Below are 23,799 nucleotides of genomic sequence, written 5' to 3'. Positions count from 1 at the left end.
GCCAACTTCATCTTGACCTAGTCCCTATGTGATGTGAAAAGAGTCAAAACTTCAAGATCAGCTCTAGAAAACTTATCTGAGTATTCAGATCCAATAGTTTTGGACATAATTTATTTTTATCCATTAGTTAATATACATATTATAACTGTCTTAGTACTATGCATTGTAACTGTGATGATCTTTGAGGTATAGGTTTTAGTCTTTAAGAGCATAATACAAAAATCACAAAACCATCATTCTACTGTAGCACAGAAATAGGCATACTTGTTGCTTGATAAATGCTTTTTTTTTAACTTTTATTTAATGAATATAAATTTCCAGTGTACAGCTTATGGATTACAATGGCTTCCCCCTCCCATAACTTCCCTCCCACCCACAACCCTCCCCTCTCCCGCTCCCTCTCCCCTTCCATTTGCATCAAGATTCATTTTCAATTCTCTTTATATACAGAAGATCAATTTAGTATAAAGATTTCAACAGTTTGCACCCACATAGAAACACAAAGTGAAACATACTGTTTGAGTACTAGTTATAGCATTAAATCAAAATGTACAGTACATTAAGGACAGAGATCCCGCATGAGGAGCAACTGCACAGTGGCTCCTGTTGTTGACCCAACAAATTGACACTCTAGTTTATGGCGCCAGTAACCATCCTAGGCTGTCGTCATGAGTTGCCAAGGCTATGGAAGCCTTCCAAGTTTACCGACTCTGATCATATTTAGACAAGGTCATAAAAGACAGAGTGAGGATAGTAACCAAGGATCCTAAGAGTGGCATTTACCAGGTTTGAACAATTATACAGCATTAAGTGGGGAAGAGGACCATCAGTACACACAGGTTGGGAGTAGAGCCATTGGTGGTAGAGTAGAGGTTATGATTACAAAGGAATGAGGCCCAAGTGCACTAGACAGGGTCTAGAACAAAGGACAGAGTCATTATTAGAGGAGCTAAGAAAGGTGCTATCTAAGCTACAATTAAGTTTTCTGATTGAGAGGCAAATAGAACCTGATAGAAGGGGCTTGATAATAATCTGTTGGGCTTTAGGCCGTGTAAGTTAAGAGGCCCAGACCTATCTATCTCTTCACATGGGGTATATCCTAAGGGAGGTGTGAACCTCCTAGGGGAAGGCACTCTGTTGACTTTCATTACTTGGCTGGCCTGGGAGGAGAGATAAATGCTTTCAAATAAAATTTTCCACTATGCAATAATTACAAGCACTTTGAGGAACAGAGTGATAATACCTTTTGTTCATCACTTGTCCAACATGACTCTTGACACAGAAGACCTTCCGCATCTGAATGCCCACACCACACGTAGCTTCTCCATTCCAGCCAATGGTTGCATTCAGGGCAGTTACCAATGTGTTTTCAGAACAAGGGCCCCAGGGCATTGTCTCCCAGTGAAGTTGCATACAGGAATGGTCATGACATAAACGATGTTCTTGGAGGGCTTGACTAGGAGGGCATGGTTTTCCACCTGCAAAGTTAGAATAAAAGAGAATACACTGCTGTTGCTGTTATTACTGCTTTTGCTGTTTTTGCTGCTTCAACAGTCTAGAAAGACGGTCTTGTTGATACAGTCTTACAAAAGCCTGAGCCTCCACATTCTCATTCTGAGGACGGGGAATTTTGTCCAGAGGAAAAAAAAAAATCTGAGGACTACATATTGCAATCTTCTCTTCTAAATAACAAGCATTCATCCATCTCAATTAGACCATAAGATTAATTGGCTCTACTGTGCACCTCTAGGACAGGTATCTATGGGACAAATTCCAGAGAAATTTGCTTTCTTTAATAATACTCACCATACATGAAATAATCCATTAGAATAGCTCATGACCTTGAAGTGGTTTTAGGTTGAACATAGATGCACACACACACACATACACACCCTAGACATAGTCTCCCTTTCCTAAGTGTGGCATTGTTTTTCTTAGAAAGCCACACTACAATAGATATCCTCTAGCAAGCATGCATTTTACTGCAATTTGAGAAACCTAGAAATATCTGTGAAAGTTTGGCAGAAGAGAGCACATCCTTAAATTCTGAAATCACATTTGACAATGTACTATCCACTGGCAGAGAGACCAGAGAGATGTGTATCCTTACATTCTCGGGAAAGTCAGACAATCAAATTTCATTACTGTCTTCTCGTTCACATTTTTATATCCATGTTGTAAGTAGTATGCATCTGAAGTATTGATCCTTTCCTACTCTGCCACACTGTAATGTTTTATTCAGTGGGCTAAATGCCTAAGATTTGTGACCTTGGTTTAGTTATTCTTGTTTTCTTTTTCACATTAAGTAGTACTGTCATTTTTTTTTCCTTCCAAAAATGTAAAACATAAGAGAGGGCAGCACATGCACTTTAAGATTATGAAAATCTTCATTTATCTTGAACCTGGCCCCATTTCTCAGGAGCACGAAACAGAATCTTGTTTTAGAAGGAGTTCCTCACAGCCAGTGAGTACTCTAAGTCACTGTTCGAACAGCGTTGGTAGCACATAAAGCCAGAGGAGGGCATGACAGCACTGATGCATGTGTCTGAGAATAAAGACCATCGTTATAAATGGTAGGAACAACTGCTCCTATAATTTGTTCTGATGTCACTGTTCACATTCCCATGGCACTTTTTAGCTTTTTGAGTCATTTTCACAGCTTTCATGTTCCCTCCCTGCCCCCAGCATGTTAGCATGACAGAAAGAAAACCAGGGCATATGGCTCAGGTAGCTCACCAATGGGGGTCCCAGTGGAGATGCCATATCTCCTGGCATCTAATTTGGGTCTCATCTTATCAGAAGTATCCAATTATATTCCCAATCACATCATCTGTTGAAACTGGAGTACTTCAACCAAACTTTGTTTACTTGTATGCGAAGTAGAATACAAAATTAAATCCAACTGATGGTCATGGCCCATTCTAAATCATAGACTAAATCATTTCATGCATATATGAACCCATGACTGAGGAACTACAGAATTAAAGAGGGAAAATGTATGCATGGATATGTAGCTCCTAATCTCGAGATATCTATCACATACATACTACTATTGCTACGAAACAAACTTCTCAAGACCTATTGAGAAACATAACAATGGAATTACTAGAAAATAAAAAGGAATGCCCCTGTGTAACAATATTACTACAAATATAGTTTTGTCAAACTTTATTTTATATTTTTTAAACAAATTGTTAAGAATGATATAATACGATACTTTCAATTGAATCTGATTATTTTAAAATTTACTTTATATGAGTGAAATTGACAACTCTCCCTTTGATTACTGATTATAGCCCTTGTCTATATTGCTGCTGAATCATGGTCTTTTTACTTGTTTACCCCTTAATGTAATGGAGCATTAAACCTTTGACTACGATGTAAAATAAAAAATTTATATTAAGGAAATAAAAAAAGAGAGATGAAACCCCTTCTACTACTTACCCTCTCCAGCCAATGCCAGGATGGTTCTTGACCTCATCTGTTTCCCATCTGAGTTTTTATTTGAGCAAGACTGGGAACAGGATGACCACACTGTCCACTCACTCACCACACAGTCCATTCGGCAGGGAATGTTGCAGGTCATTCGCTCAGGAGGAGGGGGTGCTGGGCAGAGACTCCCTGGAACATCTTCTCCTGCAATCAACCAGATCAAGACAGATGCTGAGTAATGCCTACTGCAGGCCAGTCCAAGGAGCACTGTAGTTCATTCCATCCTCTATCATTTCAGTTGACTTCAGTCAAAATACTTCACCTCATATCTAAAGCAATAAGCTACAGAAGTGATGTTTTTCCCCAGTAATTCATAATATGTCAAGAAAAAAATGCCTAGAGATAATTTGGCATTTAGAAAGGCAGATACCATAAAAAAATGCCCATTTGTCATCCTTCATAGGAACAGCTCTGGCTTCTTTTAGGAATAATTTAGCCATGGATGGCTGGAGATAACTATGATTGACATGTTATTGACAACCATGTTGAATAAGTACATACTTTTCTTCAAAACGAAGGTCAGGCCTGAAAAACGAAAATCTATGTTGAACAGTCTAGTCAATCCGATAAAGAAAAAAAATTAGCATTCAAATTTGCTTTTGGGTGCTTTCACTTCCAAATATTTAAAGTGTTGAAGCTCAGTTATCATACAAGGACTTTGTCCTCTTTGTGCCTAATGGTAAGTAATTCAAAATCAAAATGGAAATTAACCTGTGGCTAAAATTATGTAATGCACTAACCCAGAAGTTGAAAGTCAATTTGAAGTTTGTCCTTACACATTTACTATTCCCCCTCTGAATGACATACTGAACTGATAAGCCAAAAATAACTATACTAAAAAATTTGCTACAGGAACCTGCAATGTGGTGCAGCAGGTTAAGCTACCAGTTGCAATACCAGCATCCCATATCAGAGGGCCAATCCTAGTCCCAGCTGCTCTACTCCCCAACCAGCTCCCTGCTAAAGTGACTGCAAAAGCAGTGGACAATGGAATGAGTACTTGTAGGAGTCGTGGATAAAGTTCCAGGCGCCTGGGTTCAACCTGGCCCAAGCCCAGGCAGTGTACCCATATGGGGAGTGAACAAGGGATGGAAGATACATCCCCCTCACCTCTCTCTCTCTCTCTTTTTCTTTCTCTTTGTATCACTCTGGGCTTCAAATAAATCAATAAATATTTTTTAAAAAGCAAAAAGTGGTTAAAAACCATAGTACAACAACACACCAATTATCAAGGATTCCCAATTTCACTACTGATGCAGTGTCTTTCTGTTAATGCTATTTACATCCTTCTGATATATCATAATACACTTTTTTTCTGAAGTTATAAGATAATGGGGATAGTGTTTTATAATTAACAGCTACTAACAGGAGCATTTCTATGCTTTGTTTTCTGTATCTCAAAGGAACAAATGATTTCCAAAAACCTATTCCAGGTTACTTACTTACTACTATAATTTAAATATTTCTCTTTATAAGTAATAATTTAATTCTTGCTATTCTTCCACTCACAGTCTTCTCATAAAAGCAGAGGACACAGAGAATAGAGACACCATTTATTGTTTGAAATAACAACATAAAACGTGCAATGGCAGCTATAAGAGAGAGGCCGTTTTGTCTGAGTGACTTTATGGCTTCGGAATTCTCCTGCCATGATCTGACACAAAAAAATAACTGCAGGAGGGACTGGTGTTCACGGAGTACCTGCTTTGTGCCAGGCACTGTGTTTTGCACATATTACTCAGCTTAACCTGTGGCAGGTGTCACTCCTGTCATCTCACAGATAAGGAATCTGACACCTGCAGAGGAAAATTCGCTCCTGGCCACACAGGCCTAAGCTGGAAATCAATGCAAACTGAGTCCAGAATTTCTGCTTTTACTACTGACCACAGGGTGTCTAATTCCAGGGATATGGGGATTCTTTTTGTGAGAAAGTAAGTAAAAGTAGCCGACAGTGAGCAAGGCTGCCTGAAGGAGATGATAGTGTAGTGCTAATAATCACATTCATATTTATAAATGAGGCCAGGCTCATTGCCCTTGAGGTACAAATAAAACTTTTCAAGCATATTATGAGAAGTAATAGAGATTCTAGCAGATAATCAAGCTGAAAGACTACTTCCAATCATTCTCTTTTCAGTCTCAATCTATTTTTAGTTCGTGCCCACACTCACTGTGCACACAAAGATACACGGGCATATGCATGCACACATGTGCAAACACAGACACCTCAACAGAGCCAAGGGTTGGCCCTTTTTCAAGTCTAAACACAGGCAGCCCCCACCCTGGGAATGATCAAACTACATCTAATCAAAATTGAATTTCCATATTTATGAATATTATTAGCGTAATGTTTACACAAAATAATTTAAAGCAATGTCTTACAAAGAACATTTTGAGAAGTAAGAGATACTCATAAAAGTATTAACAAAAAATAAAATCAGGAGAGAGTTGAAAACTATTGGGATAAAAAGAGACAGGAACTCCTAGGTCTCCCCAATGGGTAAGAGGGCCATTGTCTGCTCTCTCCCGGGTATGAATTAGCAGGAAGCTGGATCAGAGGCAGAAGTGGGACTTGATGCCAGACTCTCTGATGTGGCAATCAGGCATCCCATGTAGTGTCTTAACTCTCTGTACCACAATACCTGCCCTTAAAAACGCTTGATTAAATTTTGTAGGGAGGGCCGGCGCCGTGGCTTACCAGGCTAATCTTCCACCTTGCGGCACCGGCACACCGGGTTCTAGTCCCTGTTGGGGCGCCGGATTCTATCCCGGTTGCCCCTCTTCCAGGCCAGCTCTCTGCTATGGCCCGGGAGTGCAGTGGAGGACGGCCCAAGTCCTTGGGCCCTGCACTCGCATGGGAGACCAGGAGAAGCACCTGCCTCCTGGCTTCGGATCAGCGAGAAGCGCTGGCCGCAGCGGCCATTGGAGGGTGAACCAACGGCAAAAAGGAAGACCTTTCTCTCTGTCTCTCTCTCTCACTATCCACTCTGCCTGTCAATATATATATATATATATATATATATATACATATATATATATATAAAGCTTATATATATATATGTATATATATATATATATATATATAAAGCTTAAATTTTGTAGGGTACTATGCAATATTTCAACACATATTTACAATGCAAACTCATCAATCAAGGTAATAAGCAAGTCCATTACTTTATATTTCTTTTATGTTGGGAATCTACCGGTTCCTGGCTTCTTTTTTTGCACAGTATTTAATACATTATCATGAATGACAATTGTCCTGCTGTACTGTGGAACCACAGATCCCAATTTTTCAGTCTGTGTTTGATGCCTTTATTCAGAATCCCTCTATTCTCCCTCCCCACCCTTCCCAGCCTTTAGCGATCATTCATTCCATCATTTGTGAGGAGCATCTCACCTTCAGCAATGGCTATTTCTATAAATATACTTTAAGTAAACCTTTTCCTAGATAATTATAAAGGCATCAAGGCTATTAGATGAGCATGTACTACTTGTACATCCAAGATACACAGTGAGGTAAAAGTAGGTGAGGTTACCATTGTTTACCTCCCTGGAGTTCAGGATTCATAACAGAGATGAGATATGCATAGAAATAGAACCAAGTTTAGAAGTAAATGTCAAGTTGCCAAAGGGCAATTCAATCAGAAACTACTGTAGCAGTTCAGGGAAGAGGAGGATCTCTTGAGAAACAGCACAACCTTCAACACCAGCAAAGAGGAAAACTGAACATTGGTGGCAATGAGCAAGAGTACTTCAAGCAATAAAAGTGCCAACAAAAGTGTAGAGGAGGCAAACACAAGGTATTTAGCAGACAGTTAATAATGAAGCTGCATCAAAAGAAGAACAATCGAAGGTTGTAAGAGTTATTTGAGGAGCCCGCGCTGTGGCATAGCGGGTAAGGCTGCCACTTGCAGTGCCGGCATCCCATATGGGCATCAGTACAAGTCCCAGCTGCTCCACTTCCACTCTGAATTTTAATTAAATAAATAAATCTTTTTTTTAAAAAAAAGAGTTATTTGACATCAAATTCTGAGTGATCTAGACAAGACACAGATATTTTTTCTCTATATTTCTCCCTTCCTTAATTTCCAGTTGCTCTGGCCTCCCCTGACCTAATTTAATATCTTCACCAGCCATCAAACAGGCAGTGCCCTCAGTATTCAGTTCAGGTGCTTGAATCCTTTTTAAAACCTGAGCTTCCTATTCACTGAGATACCTACTTCCTCACTGCAGTTAAATGCCAATGCTCTCATCAACGTTTTTGATAGCTTGTCTATACAGGCTAATACAGATTTGTGAGCAAACAGATCTGGATTTGTTTAAGGAAGTTAAACTATGTCATAAGCAATCTCTACAATTCTTGCATAAGCTAGTAGATAGATAAGTATTCTTTTTAAAAAGATTCATTTATTTATTTCAAAAGCAGAGTTACAAAGAGAGAAGAGAGGCAGAGAAAGAGATTTTCCATACGCTGGTCCACTCCCCAAATGGCTGCATGTCCAGGGCTGGGCTAGGCTGCAGCCAGGAGCCAGGAGTTACCTCTGGCACCACCATCCTCCACTGCCTTCTGAGGTGCATTAGCTGGGAGCTGAATGGAAGTACAGCAGCCACGACTTGAACAGGCGCCCTTATGGGATGACGAGATGCTGGCATTGCAGGAGGAGGCTTAACCTTCTACACCACAGAGCCAGCCCCTATATAAGTATTCCTGCCAAAGAAAGGCAACACAATGGGATCCGGCCATGGCGTGTCGTAGCCACACATGGTGAAGTGTTTTAATCCTAGCCACCAACACTCACCCTCTGGAGGATATCAGGTAACTTCGTTGAGCCTCAGTTATCTCATTTTTTTTTTTTTTTTGGACAGGCAGAGTGGATAGTGAGAGAGAGAGAGAGAGACAGAGAGAAAGGTCTTCCTTTTTGCCGTTGGTTCACCCTCCAATGGCCGCCGCAGCCGGCGCACCACGCTGATCCAATGGCAGGAGCCAGGTGCTTCTCCTGGTCTCCCATGGGGTGCAGGGCCCAAGGACTTGGGCCGTCCTCCACTGCACTCCCGGGCCATAGCAGAGAGCTGGACTGGAAGAGGAGCAACCAGGACAGAATCCGGTGCCACAACCGGGATTAGACCCCGGTGTGCCAGCACCGCAAGGCGGAGGATTAGCCTGTTAAGCCACGGCGCTGGCCCAGTTATCTCATTTTTAATCATGCAATAACAACATTTACTCTTCAGGGATAGTCTTAGGATTAGGTATCATTTATGCAACATGTGTGTCAAGGCATGTAACATATGGTGAGCTCTAAATATACAGAAAACTTAAAAATACATTGTTTGCAAAGATGTCTACCTATCACAAAAAAACCTAGGATCTTCTTCGTCTGAAAAGTTCTAGGTATTTATTTCATAATAATGGAAAGTTCTTGCTTTACCATTCATATTTGTGTGCAAAAATATAAAGGATATTTATACTAATTCAGATCACTTTATTGAAATGATTAGCTAAAAGCATTTAAGAGACAAAAATAATCACTTGCCTCTGAACAACCTGATCTGCCCCTTTACATCGGTATAATTGTCTTCCCATTGTAAGGGAAAACCTATCTCAAAGGAGGAACAGTTATGCTTTCCTGTTTCATTTTCTGGAAAAGATCAATGAAACCAACCGAAATCTCCAGCAAGCCTGGAAAATAAAGCAGCACACAGGACAGAGGCTCAGCCATTAAAAGCGATTTTCACAAGCTCTGATAATCTAATGTGATCATAAAACAGAATATATTTAAGAGGGAAATTGAATTCATCTCTCAAGAAGACTTTATGAAATTACTCTCAGACCTCACCAGCCTCCCTGGGATCAATAATGACAAACCTTGTTCTTTCCCCATGGAGTAGACTTATTTAAAGTAGTAGTGACTCATGGAATACGCGATATGGTGCTGCGTTGACCTCATTGCTTAGTGTTTTGTTAAAAAGTTCTGTTGATAAAATTCACAAAACATTAACCCATCTCAACAGTTAAACAGCATTTAGCACACTCACAATGAAGCCTATATCCTTTTATCTCTTCCCATCAATACATGGAAACTACTCATTTACAGTCTACATCTATGGATCTATCCATTCTGAATATTTCATATAACCTGAAGCACATACTCTGAGTTTTTGTGTCTGGTTTCTTTCCGTTGCATAATGTTTTGGAAACTCATCCACATTTTCGCATGTTTTAGTACTTCATCCCATTTTATTAGATAACTTTCCATTATATGTGTATATTCCCAAAATTTGCTTGTTCATTCGTCTGCTGATGGACATGTGGTATGTTTTCAGGTTTTCAATATTGTGAACAGTGCTGCTATGATCACATAGGTATATGTACTTATTAAAGTAGCTGTTTTCAATGCTTTGGGGCTTATACTAACATAGAATTCTCGAGTCATATTCATCACTTGATTTTGTTTGCATGTGGATCTGGGGACTGTGGCACATTAGCCAGATTACTAGGCCCTGTAAACAACGCACATTAATGTTCAAATGCCTGCACATTAGCGACCAAAACTAAAAAGCATTTAAACAAGAGATCCTTGAATGTATGAATATACATATGATTTTTTTTTTTTTGACAGGCAGAGTTAGACAGTGAGAGAGAGAGAGAGAGAGACAGAGAGAAAGGTCTTCCTTCTGTTGGTTCACTCCCCAAATGGCCGCCGTGGCCAGCACTGCGCCAATCCGAAGCCAGGAGCCAGGTGCTTCCTCCTGGTCTCCCATGCGAGTGCAGGGCCCAAGCACTTAGGCCATCCTCCACTGCCTTCCTGGGCCACAGCAGAGAGCTGGAGTGGAAGAGGAGCAACCAGGACAGAATCTGGTGCTCCAACAGGGACTAGAACCCGGGGTGCCGTCGCCACAGGCAGAATTATTAGCCTAGTGAGCTCTGGTGCCCGCCTACATATGATTCTTAAACATCGTTCCTTTTTGGTTCAAATATATATGCTACCTAAGCTATAAATAGATCACAGCCAACTCTCTATGACTACTGGCTAAGAAACCACACAAATATAACCCTGATAGGATTATCAGAGTTTGGGTTTTATGCTTTTTATATCAAACTATTTGTTGTGTTCTGTTATAGTCTTTGCTTTGTGAAATTTAAGGAGCTAGAATTTGATATTATAAGCCACCAACTATTCTATCAACAATGCACAACCAACATAGTGGATATCTGTTGGATTCTGACTCTATAACACTAGTGTCCAAAAGGGAAAACAAAAAGAAAAAGTACAGATATGGACATAAAAAATAAAAAAAATCAGAATCCACATACCCATAAATCTATAGTATGATTAGAAAGGTGGACCAACAATTTTTAATTACACAAACTTCAAACTGCCTTACTCTTCCAAAAATAATTCACACTGGGAACTTTATTGTTAGTTGCTCTGGTATACTATTATGCTATCTGTAGAAAATAATAAAACAGTCATCAAAAATACTATACATGTCATAAAATTTTATGTCCTATTTAAACCTCAGAAAAGAATGTCAATACATTTTGATTAAATGCTTGCCAACAGCTGAATAAGATATCAACTGACAGTACACAGCAAATTTAGTGGAATTCACATGCATTTAATCCCATTTTTTAAATCTAAATATTATCTGCTCAAAAGAAAGTTGCCCCTGGCCACTTGTGGACTAATAAGCAAGGAAATGTTTATATTACAGACTAATAAAACAAAACAAAAGCTTAGGACAAAACAGAAGCTATTTGCAACATCTTAATAAAGCCAGCAACATAATTAATATTTCTACTTGCTAATTTTACAATAGAAAGCTTATATAATTTATACATATAGAAAAGAAAATAAATTTGATGTTAAGCATTATAATATTAATAACAACATCAAAACTGCAATAAAATAACAATGCCATGCGATCATTTGGGAAACATAGAGTGAACCAGACTCTAGCCAACCATATTAAATGTATTTTTATTGAATATTCTTGTGAATATCATTAGTTTGGCACTATTACTTTGCCAGAGACACTAGAGAGTTTTAAAAATTTGTTCAATATTTTTACTTACACAGACAGGTATTATCTGAGCTGAGACTGGAAAACGGGTTTGAAGATGTTATAAGCTGTATTTTCATCCAGCAGGTTGTAATGCTTTCCAGTTTGAATCTTATATATGTCTTTCTATTTACATTCTTTGAATTCTAAGCCATGAAGAAGGGATTTCACACAATTATTAATACTTTATCCGTAAATTCAACATTACAGGAAGTAAGCTCAAAGGACTGGGTACCACAATTGTCTGGAAATTGCACAAAGAAATCGAGTGGAATCTAGCTGGTTTTGGTTATGGATTGCCCATATCCCGTCTTTATGCCCAGTACTTCCAGAGAGACCTAAAGCTGTATTCCTTAGAGAGTTATGGGACAGATGCAGTGATCTACATTAAGGCTCTGTCCACAGAATCCATAGAAAGATTGCCTGTGTATAACAAGGCTGCCCGGAAGCATTACAACACCAACCTTGAAGCCGACGACTGGTGTGTCCCCAGCCGAGAGAGAGCCAAAGGACATGACAACATTCCGCAGTGCCTAGATGCGCTGGGGACAAACTGGTTTTTGTGTTAAATTTGGAAGGGATGGCATTCAGAACTACATTATACCAAATACTTCACATGTTGTTCTTGCAGTTAACTCTTTGGGTAGGACAAATGGAAGCTGAGTTCCACTTGTGCCTGGTAAACCTCCCAAAGGATGAATCTGTACCTGCCTTACACTTTCGCAGTCAATGGGATATAATTTTAAACACCTGTAGTTTTGGTCAGTTTTTTCTTTCCGTAGACTTCAGAAGTGTGCATGTCTGGGTTTCTATAGGAAGCTATGTGCGTTTTTTTTTTTTAAATAATTTTAATTTATGTTTGCTAGAAGCATTTTATAAATGCTGAGTATAGTTGTATAGTTATATCTTTCTGTGATTTGGAGGTATTCCTGCTATCCTTTATTGAGTAGTGACAACTGAAATAAGATGGTGACCAACTAAAAACATACCATATAAACCTAGGACCAGCTACCTTTCACTGCCTACATGCATTGCTTAGCTCTGAAATTAATTTATAATCTTAATTTTTTTTTTGTAAAAGATTGTGATGACTAGTTCCCTGTGGATTTAAGCCAAGATCATGGGGAATCTTTTTCAATGTGCTGGTGATCAATGCAAGGGAAAAATTTTATATTAAACATGAACTGGCACTTGCTAAAATTATAGAGAAGAAATTGAAGACAGAGCAGTGAATCCTGGAAACTGACCTAATCAGTTGACTGTTGGTGATTGCCTGGGTAGCTTTTAAGAAGTTTTTCCTGCTGCAGACTTGTTGGATCAGAAATTAGTGGGCAGGAGCCCAGAGATCTGTTTTTAAAACACGTCCTAGGTGAGTTAGATGCTAGTTTGGTTATGATACTACTTCTGTAGAGTGAATAGTGATGACATTGTAGTTGCCAGAGTAACAGCGATCTTTATGGTGGTTTCTGCCTATTTCAAAGTCAGATTTCTGGACTCCAGGAGAGAGAAACTGAGTCTAGGCCTGGTGCAACTAGAAGCATGATTAGAGACAGAACAGAGTGATTGTAAGAAAAGAGGTAACCAGAGTCAGAATTATAAATGCATTAAGTATTGACAAAGAATGCCTATTTTCTAAAATCCAATTTTTTTTTCTTTAACCAGGGGAAAGTCAACCTAGATTTATGACAATCCTTTGCATCCATGTGGTAATTTTAGTTTACAAATACTTTGATATATCATAGTCGCTCTGTTGGTCTTCAAGGCAGCTGGCAGGTGCACCACCCTCATTTTCACACGGAGCCTGCCCCAAAGTTGCATAGGATTAGAGCGAGAGCCGAAAGTAGGAGACTGTGTTGTTAGTTGTACCTTATCTTTTTTTAAGGCGATAGATACCTTGAAAATAAATTTTAAAGTAAAAATCTAAACATTTAAAGAACAGCACGCCACTTAAATGGGAGAACTGTATTTATCTGGAAAATGACATTGAGTTGAAACACTTTCTTTTGATCACACAAGGTTAACAATTTTTAAGTATAAAAGCTTTATACTTGGTTATTGTGGTAACGGACAGACAATTACATGCAAAGTATTCTGGTATACCTTTTACCAGTTGGTATCAAGCCATCTGAGCTACCTGAGAGGTTTTTCAAGATTCTTAGCTGTTTTGAGCACCAGGATTAATATGATGCAGTGTGGATATAAAATGTTTCAAAGGACAGAAAGTGGACACTCACTAATTTTTAGAACCTGAGTAATGTGCCAACATTTTTAACAAAGTGATAGAAAGAATATTCTGTGCTATACTTAAGTACTGGCTGGCTTTTGATGTCTTCATACTTAAAAGTGATCACTTTCTTGCACTGTGAAATTTTTACATGAAGATATTAAAGGGGACGTTAAAAAAATTTTAAAAAAATTAAAAAAAAGAAATCGGGTGGAATCTAGCAATGATTTTTTTAACTTTTATTTCATAAGTATAAATTTCCAAAGTACAGCTTTTGGATTACAGTGACTTTTTCCCCCCTATAACTTCCCTCTCACCAGCAACCCTCCCATCTCCCATTCCCTCTCCCATTCCATTCGCATCAAGATTCATTTTCAATTATCTTTATATACAGAAGATCAATTTAGTATATATTAAGTAAAGATTTCAACAGTTTGCGCCCACACTGAAACACAAAGTGTAAAGTACTGTTTGAGTACTAGTTATAGCATTTATTCACATTGTACAACACATTAAGGACAGAGATCCTACATGGGGAGTAAGTGCACAGTGACTCCTGTTGTTGACTTAACAATTGACACTCTTGTTTATGGCATCTGTAATCACCCTAGGCTCTTGTCATGAGCTTCCAAGGCTATGGAAGCCTCTTGAGTTCACCAACTCCAATCTTATTTAGACAAGGTCATAGTCAAAGTGGAAGTTCTCTCCTCCCTTCAGAGAAAGGTACCTCCTTTGATGGCCCATTCTTTCCGCTGGGATCTCACTCACAGAGATCTTTCATTTAGGTGTTGTTGTTGTTGTGTTTTTTTGTTTTTTTGTTTTTTTGTTTTTTTTTTACCAGAGTGTCTTGGCTTCCCATGCCTAAAATACTCTCATGGGCTCTTCAGCCAGATCTGAATGTCCTTATGGGTTGATTCTAAGGCCAGAGTGCTGTTTAGGACTTCTAGCAATGATTTTCAAAAATAAAAATATAAGCAGATGAAGCAGAGTGAAGAGACAGAAGGAACAGACAGAATTCAAAGACAAATAAGAAAAGTAAAGTAGGAAAAATCAGGAAAATAGTACAATAGATGAGGAGATAATGACATGGGTACAGGCAAAAATATAATACTGATACATGTTTGCTCATAAAATGAAACACAACCAAATACTAATCTCTAAGAAAAGAAAGAGAACATAAGGACAAAAGCTAGAATGAGCAGGGGAAGAAAGTCCAAGAGAAACTCTAAACAGAAAATACTTCCTGTAAGAAATAATAACAGCTGAGGGGCCAGTGCTGTGGCACAACGAGTTAACACCCAGGCCTGAACTGCTGGCATCCCATATGGGCGCCAGTTCGAGACCTGGCTGCTCCACTTCCCATCCAACTCTCTGCTATTGCCTGGGAAAGCAGTAGAATATGGCCCAGGTCCTTGGACCCCTGCACCCGCGTGGGACACCTGGAAGAAGCACCTGGCTCCTGGCTTTGGATTGGCGCAGCTCCAGCCATTGCAGCCAACTGGGGAGTGAATCAGCAGATGGAAGACCTCTCTCTCTTTCTCTCTCAGCCTCTTCTCTCTCTGTGTAACTCTGACTTTCAAATAAATAAATAAATCTTTTAAAAAAAATAACAACAGTTGGCCGGCGCCATGGCTCAACAGGCTAATCCTCCGCCTTGCGGCGCCGGCACACCGGGTTCTAGTCCCGGTCGGGGCACCGATCCTGTCCCGGTTGCCCCTCTTCCAGGCCAGCTCTCTGCTGTGGCCAGGGAGTGCAGTGGAGGATGGCCCAAGTGTTTGGGCCCTGCACCCCATGGGAGACCAGGAGAAGCACCTGGCTCCTGCCATCAGAACAGCGCGGTGCGCCGGCCGCAGCGCGCTACCGTGGCGGCCATTAGAGGGTGAACCAACGGCAAAGGAAGACCTTTCTCTCTGTCTCTCTCTCTCTCTCTCACTGTCCACTCTGCCTGTCAAAAATAAAAAAAAATAAAAAAAAATAACAACAGCTGAAAAAAGGAAAACGATATTTCTAAGAGAACAGATTTTACTAAGGCCAGGAGCTAGCTGCAATTGTATCTGCTGGGCAGGTAAGCTCTTTGTTACAGATGCTGTTCAATGGAGCAGCTACACCCTGTGCTGATCCTATATGTACCTAGCACAATCTGGTAGTATTTGTAACATAAGAAACTCATTTAACCCTCAGAACACTAATAACAGCAAATACATACATAGTATTTAATAGAGTTAATTACTGCTCCCAGTGAGTCAATTAAATTAAACTTCACAATGATCCTCTGAGACTCTTACTATAATCCCTTTGTAGGTAAAGACATTGAGTCCTGGATGAGTAAAGCAACGTCTGCACAAGCAAACATAAGTAAGAGCAGAGCTTTACTTGGACCTGGGGAACCTAGTCCTAGAGCCTGTTCTTCACCACAATGCCTTATTGTTGCGCTTGTCTTCTATTCTCTCTCTAGGTAATTTATTTACTTATGTACATAGGCTCAACCTGTAGAAAGCCAGTCAGCTCTAAGCTTATGAAACCTGTATATGTGAATATTGTACTAAGGACTTCTAAATGCGACAAATGTGAAAGAGCAGAAGCAGACTGATTTACAGGCAAACAGGTGCTCAAAAAATGCGCAGAAAAGTTCATAAAATGAATGTCTTATTTCCTTGAAATGTCTTATTTCCTTGGGTCCAGGCATATGTACAAGAGGGGACCTTTTTAAAAGATATATTATATTTATTTTAAAGGAAGAATAATGGGGTGGGGGTGGCATATATAGAGAAAAGAAGAGATCTTCAATCTACTGGTTCATTCCTCAAATGTCCACAACTGCTGGATCTGGTCCAGACTGAAACCAGGAGCCTGGAACTCCATTTGGGCTGCCACATGGATTGAAGGGGCCCACATATTTGAGCCATCTTCCAGTACTTTCCCAGGCACATCAGCAGGAAGCTGGATCAGACGCAGAGCAGCTAGGACTTGAACCAGCACTCAGAAATGGGATGCTAGCATCACAGGTAGAGGCTTATCCACCGCATCACAGCACTGTGTAAAATGTTTCCACAAGTACTCATATGACTTACTTGTGGGGAAAGTAACATTTTTTTTTTCCTGAAAATGATATCAACTTACCCACAAGCCTAAATAGGAGCAAGTGAGAGTGAGGTTAAGAAGGTATCCATTTGAAGTGCCTTTGTCACATGTGATAAATCTTTTTACAGTCAATTCAGTCTCAGATTTCTTTTTCTTTTTTTTTAATTTATTGACAGGCAGAGTGGACAGTGAGAGAGAGAGACAGAGAGAAAGGTCTTCCTTTTTGCCGTTGGTTCACCCTCCAATGGCCGCCGCGGTTGCCGTGCTGCAGCCGGCGCACCGCGCTGATCCGATGGCAGGAGCCAGGTGCTTCTCCTGATCTCCCGTGGGGTGCAAGGCCCAAGCACTTGGGCCATCCTCCACTGCACTCCCTGGCCACAGCAGAGAGCTGGCCTGGAAGAGAGGCAACCGAGACAGAATCCGGTGCCCTGACCGGTACTGGAACCCGGTGTGCCGGCGCCGCAAGGCGGAGGATTAGCCTAGTGAGCCGCGGCGCCGGCTCAGTCTCAGATTTCTAATGTTTCTCCCCTCCCTCCTTTTTTGCTCCTGGTGGCAGCCAAGTATCCAAGAGACATGTATGTATCAATGTTTCATACTCTTCTGTGAATTTTGTTAGTTCCCAGATTGAGTCATTTTCATTAGGCACAGCCTCTGGAATGCATGTGCATCTACAGCGAATTTCTAGGATCCCTGTCACGAGTTCTCATTTCCTGGTCCACATATTTTATATTCACCTAAACCTGACTCTAACAAAGTTCCAGTTTCCCAGGAAATCAAAATCTGTGCATCCGACACTGGGGCATGTGAGGGTTTGGAGACCAACGCTGTGTCATCCGTAAGCCTGGGGATGTGGCTACGTGGGTGGGGAGGAGTTAGCTCAACTCCACTCTAGATCAAAATGCATAGGGTCATTTCCTCTGCTCCACCTTCCTGTTTATCTGTCTGAAATTCCCAAGCTTTTCGCTTCCTCTGCACAATATTCCATCTGCAGAATGAGAGGGAGGCCACAGACTCAGGTATCTGTTGTCTTCTGCTCATCTTCCCCAGGTTCCTCCTTCTGATCTAGGAAATCGGCCAATGCAGATGCTGGTTTGTGCACACACAGCACATTCCAAGTACTTTGGCTTTCTGTTTTGATGTTTGAAGGGAGCTACTTGGAATCTACAAAACACTTTCCACACATAAGCCTAGCTTTTGCAAAAAGAGCCAGATTTTCTCTGAAACAAACTTCATGATTCCATGTTTTGGCACTGAATTTTCTGTTGTGTTTGCAGTTTGCTAACCCTAACTTTCTGGGCACAGTGGGTACCTCTGCAATAAAGAGGAAAAGCAGGGGTCTAGTACAATAAGGCACAGAAAAGCTTGTTGATTATATCTCAAAATACGATCTGATGGGGCCGGGGTTGTAACACAGCAGGTTAAGCTGCCACCTGCAATACCAGCATCCCACATCAGAGCACTGGTTCTAGTCCCAGCTGCTCTGCTTCTAACCTCTGCTAAGGCACTTGGGAGAGCATCAGATGATAACCTAAGCACTTGGAGCCCCGTCACCCATGTGGGAAATCAGGATGGAGTTCCATGCTCCTGGCTTCTGCCTGGCCCAATCACAACTGCTGCAGCCATTTCAAGAGTGAACAGCTGGATGAAAGATCCCTCCCACTACTTCCCTCCTCGTGTGTATGTGTGTCTCCCTCTCTCTCTGTAAATTAGCCTTTCAACTAAATAAAAAAAAAATCTTTGCAAATAAATGCCATCTGATGAAAATGCTTAATGCAGTAACCTTGTTTCTCATGAGGGTTTTATACAGAGATCCTGCATGATTTTAAAAAATGAATCAAGAACAGTAATCATGGAGAAAATTAGTAATTGTTATAATGTAGAAAGTGCTTCTTCTAAAGGGAAATTATCGAACAAATAAACAGTGCATAATTATCTAAAGCACATTTGATGAGAAGCTGTCACATCTGGATTTGCAATCTTTGACATCCACCAAATGTATGACCTTGGAAGATGCTAAGCTCCTTTTGGCTCCAGATGCCTGCACAGAATTGGATGGGCATAGGATCATCCCTGATTATATTATTGGGTCTGGTGATGGATCAGAAGCTAATGTAAAATAATTATTAGGAAATTCCAAAATACCATTTATATATGGCTTTTTTATTCTTGGTGAAGATGGGGATAAAGGACATTCCAAATAGAAAAATGATTTAGGCCAAAGACATTATCTCCTTTCTCCAATTCAATTTTATCTTAGATAGAAAAGTATAAATGAGACTGAAATTATTATAAGTCAGAAATAATATCACTCATTTCATCTAGGTAGCCAGTCAGTTAACAACGCAGAATAGGGTTTGGACAAACTTGAATATGAGGTACACCTTTAGAAAATACTTCAAGTTCCTTTAATTTTTTCTTAAATAACTGAAAAAATACTTTTAAGTTAGACAGCTAAGTCATTAGAATAAACTGACAACATATCAGTAAGGAACAATCATTTCTCTCTGTGATTAACCTTCAGAAATGTATTTTTTATGCTTGTACATGGTAAATACATCTTAATTGATTTAATTACCTCACTATAATTGCACAATTAAGATGTTTTCAATTTCTCGGCAATAAACAGCATGACAATACTATTTCTGACCATACTGTTGATCACTTTCCCAAGAAAAATTTTCTATAAATACAAAAACAAAGTCAAGGGGTATGAACCCCAGTAAGGTTCTTGTAAGAAAAAGTTACCTATTTGTTTTCCCCATTATTTACCATCTCCTATAGTTTTTAAGCGAACATACAATAAAACTCCCTTCGTGTTGTACAGTTCTAAGTTTTGGCCAAGGCATCATCTTGTAAACACCACAGAAACTGTGACACAGCACTATTCTATCACTGCCTCTGTACTTGTCCTTTGTATTCAGCTCCTCCCCCAAGTCCTAACCCTTGGTGATCATTGATCTGTTTTCTGTCCCTACAGAACTGCTTTATACTCAGAATGTCATATAAATAAAATTTCACAGTCTTTATCTTTTTATGCCTTACTTTTTTTCACCCAGCAATGTGCACTGGGAGGCACATTCATATTGCTGCACCTATCAAAAATTCATTCTTTTTTTGTCACTGAGTAGTCCTGCCTTGCACAGATGTAGCACATTTTGTTTGTCCATTCCCTTGCTGAAGGACATTTGGGTTGCATCCAGGTTTTGATGATTATGAGTAAAGCTGCTAAACAGGATTTTGTGTAAATATAAACATTCATTTATCTCGGGTAAATAATTAAGGGTGGGATTGTTGAGTCATATGGTAAATGAAGAAGGAAACCGTCAAGCTGTTTCCCCATTGTCTCCCCTATGTGCCTTGTACGATTTTACCTTCCCATGAGCAATGCACCAGGGTTCTAATTGTTGTGCACTTTTACAAGCACTTGGTATGGCCAGCTTTTTTTGTTATTTATTTTTCATCATTTTTTACAGGTGTGTAGTGATATTACACTGCAATGTTAATTTGCATTTTCCTAATGATTAATGATGTGATGTCTCTTTTCATGCACTTATTTGCCATCTAAATGTTTTCTGTGGGGGTGAAGGGTCATTTCAAAACCTTCACTTAGTTTTCAGTTGGGATGTTCACTTTCTTATTAATATTTAAGAGTTCTTATATACTCTTCATGGAAATTCATTGTCAGACATGCATTCTAGCAGCCTGACTTTCCATTTTCTTAACAATATCTTCTACATAACAAAAGTTTTAATTTTGCGAAGATCCAATTTCTTAACTTTTCCTCTATGTATTATGCTTCAGTGTAATATGCAGTTTTCTTTTACAAAAACTGAAATTTTAGGAAGCAACAGAAAACACTTATTTTTCTGCTGGGAGTGTTGGAAAGGAAAGGAAAAGTGAGTTGAAGCTTACACAGCAGACCCTAGAACTTTTGTATTTCAAATGGAGTAAATTCTTAAATGTGTGACTCTAGTGAATATGTAACACTAACACTAGTTTTTCAAATAGGATACCAATGTTTTCAGTGGCAAATATTTACTGATGTTAACTGAAAGGGCAGAATAATAGCAACCTGACATGCATGATCAATGAAAATTACTATCTGGCTCAAACACCATTCATAAAGTATAATATACTCTAATGTCCAATGTATGACAATGAGGCTTGTCCTTTACAACACTGGACCAAACATCTGGTACATTTGGCACACAATAGGTCTCAATGAATTCTGGATGAAGGAAAAATGACAAGTAAAGGAAATTATGTAGAGACTGCTTAAGCTATAAACTAACATGTTTTCATAGTATAGATGCTCCTTAAATTATGATGGGGCCACTTCCCAATGAAATCCTTGCAATTCAAAAATGTAATAAAATCTAAAACGTATTTACTGTCCCTACCAGACATGACAGTTTAACAACAGAGCATACTCGCTGGGTCACGGGTGTGGGAAGAGGAACATCTGGCGATGCACCACGTAACTTTTGCAAAACCATTTGGTCTGGCCCCACCAAGAAAACCATAGGCGGGACTCAAAACACAATAAATCTGTAGAAGCTAATTTTTCAACTGATAATTTTGTATGGCATGTAAATGATGTTTTAATATCCAAATGGTCCTTGGCAAAAAAAAAAAAAAAAAAAAAAAAAAAGATTCCATAATCTTTGCTCACTCTCCAAAATGTGTCTGAGTACTTCACTGCTGCTGCTCAGCATCATGAGAGAGTTCCATACCGCATAGCACCAGCCCAGGAAAAGACCAACATTCAAAGTACAAAGTGCAGGCCGGCGCCATGGCTTAACAGGCTAATCCTCCGCCTGCGGCACCGGCACACCACACCAGGTTCTAGTCCCGGTTGGGGCGCCGGATTCTGTCCCGGTTGCCCCTCTTCCAGGCCAGCACTCTGCTATGGCCCGGGAGTGCAGTGGAGGATGGCCCAAGTGCTTGGGCCCTGCACCCCATGGGAGACCAGGAGAAGCACCTGGCTCCTGCCTTCGGATCAGCCCGGTGCGCCGGCCGCGGCGGCCATTGGAGGGTGAACCAATGGCAAAGGAAGACCTTTCTCTCTGTCTCTGTCCCTCTCACTATCCACTCTGCCTGTCAAAAAAAAAAAAAAAAAATCAAAATACAAAGTGTGATTTCTACAGTATGTATATCACTCTCACATCATCATGAAGTTGAAAAATTGTGCAAACTATAATATAAGGGGACCATCTATGTTCACCTACTCCTATAGATTTCTAGCCCCAAAGTGTTTTTTAAGTTAAAAATGATTATATTTTAATGTCTGGTACCACTACCACAGGGCAGTTTGCGTAATGTAATGAGAAGAAAAATACAAAGCGAAAGCAGATAAAAGACCTCAGGAATGTATATTTAGCTGACGCTACACTGCATTCATCAGTAGCTGCACTGTTTGCAAACTGTGCCTATGACAGTCCTGAATAAGAAGAGTTTCCTGATTAAGATGCAGTTACTTTTCTGAGTAAGGATCATCATTCCTTCTGTGGCAGATTTTTGTAGTTACTCTAATGTCTTTGGGATGACTGTGTCAAAGCAACCTACAAGTTTCCTGACAAACTCCTCATTTTATCTCCTGCTAAGAACTGTCATCCATTATTTTGCTGTTTTTAGCACCTTCAGCTACAATATGCACCACTTCCACCACCATATCCATAACCACCAGCATAAAGGACTTCCCAAGCTTCTTCCACCAAAACTGCCCCCTTCCAGGAGTCCATAATTTGACTGCTGTTGTTCACTATAATTTCCAGATTCACTGTAGTCCCTACCACCACCATAGTTACCTCCACTATTTCCTCCCTCATTGTCACAATCATATCCTCTCCTCCAGCAAACCTAGACCTGATGTTCCCCATCCTGGTGGACTACCACCAAAGCCTCCTCTGTTACCGTCACCAGGACCACAACCATGATTGCCAACATCACCTCGAAAATGAATATATCTATGATTGCCTCCTCCATAACTTCCCCTGCTGCCACCAGCTCCACCATAACAGTCTCTTCTTCCACCAAAGATCTCAACACAGCCAAAATTACCTCCGAGACCTCCAAAGGCTCCTCCCTGACCCACAAAGTTGCCAGATCCACTTCCCCGGCTTCTTTGTGGTCCAGCAGCAGACTGTTATCTCGTTTAGAAAGGGCCTTTTTCACTTCACAACTATGTCCATTACTATTTGGTGTTTCTGAGCAAATTTTATCAACTGTATCACGATCATCACAAGTTACAAAAGCAAATCTTCTCAATTTCCTCCACCCTGTCTTCCTGAACTTCTAGGGTTTCAGTCTTGCCATTCTTCTTAGCATAGTTTCTCAAATTATATTCTTCCTTCTCTTCTTTAACACCACCACAAACAGTGACCTTCACTGTCAGAGGGGCACCGGCTTTACCAAATCTGCTCCAGAAACAGCTCTCTGTGGTTCCAAAACATATCCACTGACTTTGTGTCATGGAGCACACATTGCTGAATTCACCTCTTCAACACAAGTTACAAAACCCAAGTCCCTGGGACCTTCACTTCAGTCGGGGTGGGGGTGGGTTGCCTCATTACCACACAGTCTGTAAGTGTGCCCCATTCCTCACAATGTTCTCTCAAACTATCACCTGTAGTTTCAAAGCTCAGATCACCAATAAACAGTGTCCTCAACTGCTCCGGTTCCTTTGGACCATGGCCCTCTGCCTCTCAGTGATGGTGGTGATGGCAACAGCCAGGCTGGGGATGACTGGGCAGCAGTTTTACCTCCATTTTGAGACCATATTTGCCTCTTCCAACTCAATGTCTCTAACGCCTTTCAGGTTCAATGTCTATATTCCCAATGTTAACGGAGCGGTACTACAGTGTAATGGATCCTGGAATCAGACTGCACGACTTCAATCCTGCCTCTGTCACATTTGCTTATACTTCCCTGTGCCTCAGTGT

The 23,799-nt window shown here is 40.2% G+C and overlaps 1 protein-coding gene and 1 pseudogene across 1 annotated transcript in view; both read right to left on the bottom strand.

Annotated features, from left to right (window-relative positions):
• Positions 1 to 23,799, bottom strand: part of THSD7B (thrombospondin type 1 domain containing 7B) — an 864,031-nt gene that overhangs the window by 457,790 nt on the left and 382,442 nt on the right. The window contains exons 7-8 of the mRNA XM_062199372.1: positions 3,445 to 3,636; positions 1,244 to 1,478 (exon numbers count right to left, since the gene is read on the bottom strand). Of these exons, the coding sequence (XP_062055356.1) occupies positions 1,244 to 1,478; positions 3,445 to 3,636 (427 nt within the window). The remainder of the gene's footprint in view (positions 1 to 1,243; positions 1,479 to 3,444; positions 3,637 to 23,799) is intronic.
• The window catches only part of LOC133769866 (heterogeneous nuclear ribonucleoprotein A3-like), a 57,507-nt pseudogene continuing 56,205 nt past the window's right edge, over positions 22,498 to 23,799 (bottom strand).

This window comes from Lepus europaeus, chromosome 1, assembly GCF_033115175.1.
Source record: "Lepus europaeus isolate LE1 chromosome 1, mLepTim1.pri, whole genome shotgun sequence".
NCBI classification, from domain to species: Eukaryota; Metazoa; Chordata; class Mammalia; order Lagomorpha; family Leporidae; genus Lepus; species Lepus europaeus.
This window is presented reverse-complemented; position numbering and strand designations above follow the sequence as displayed.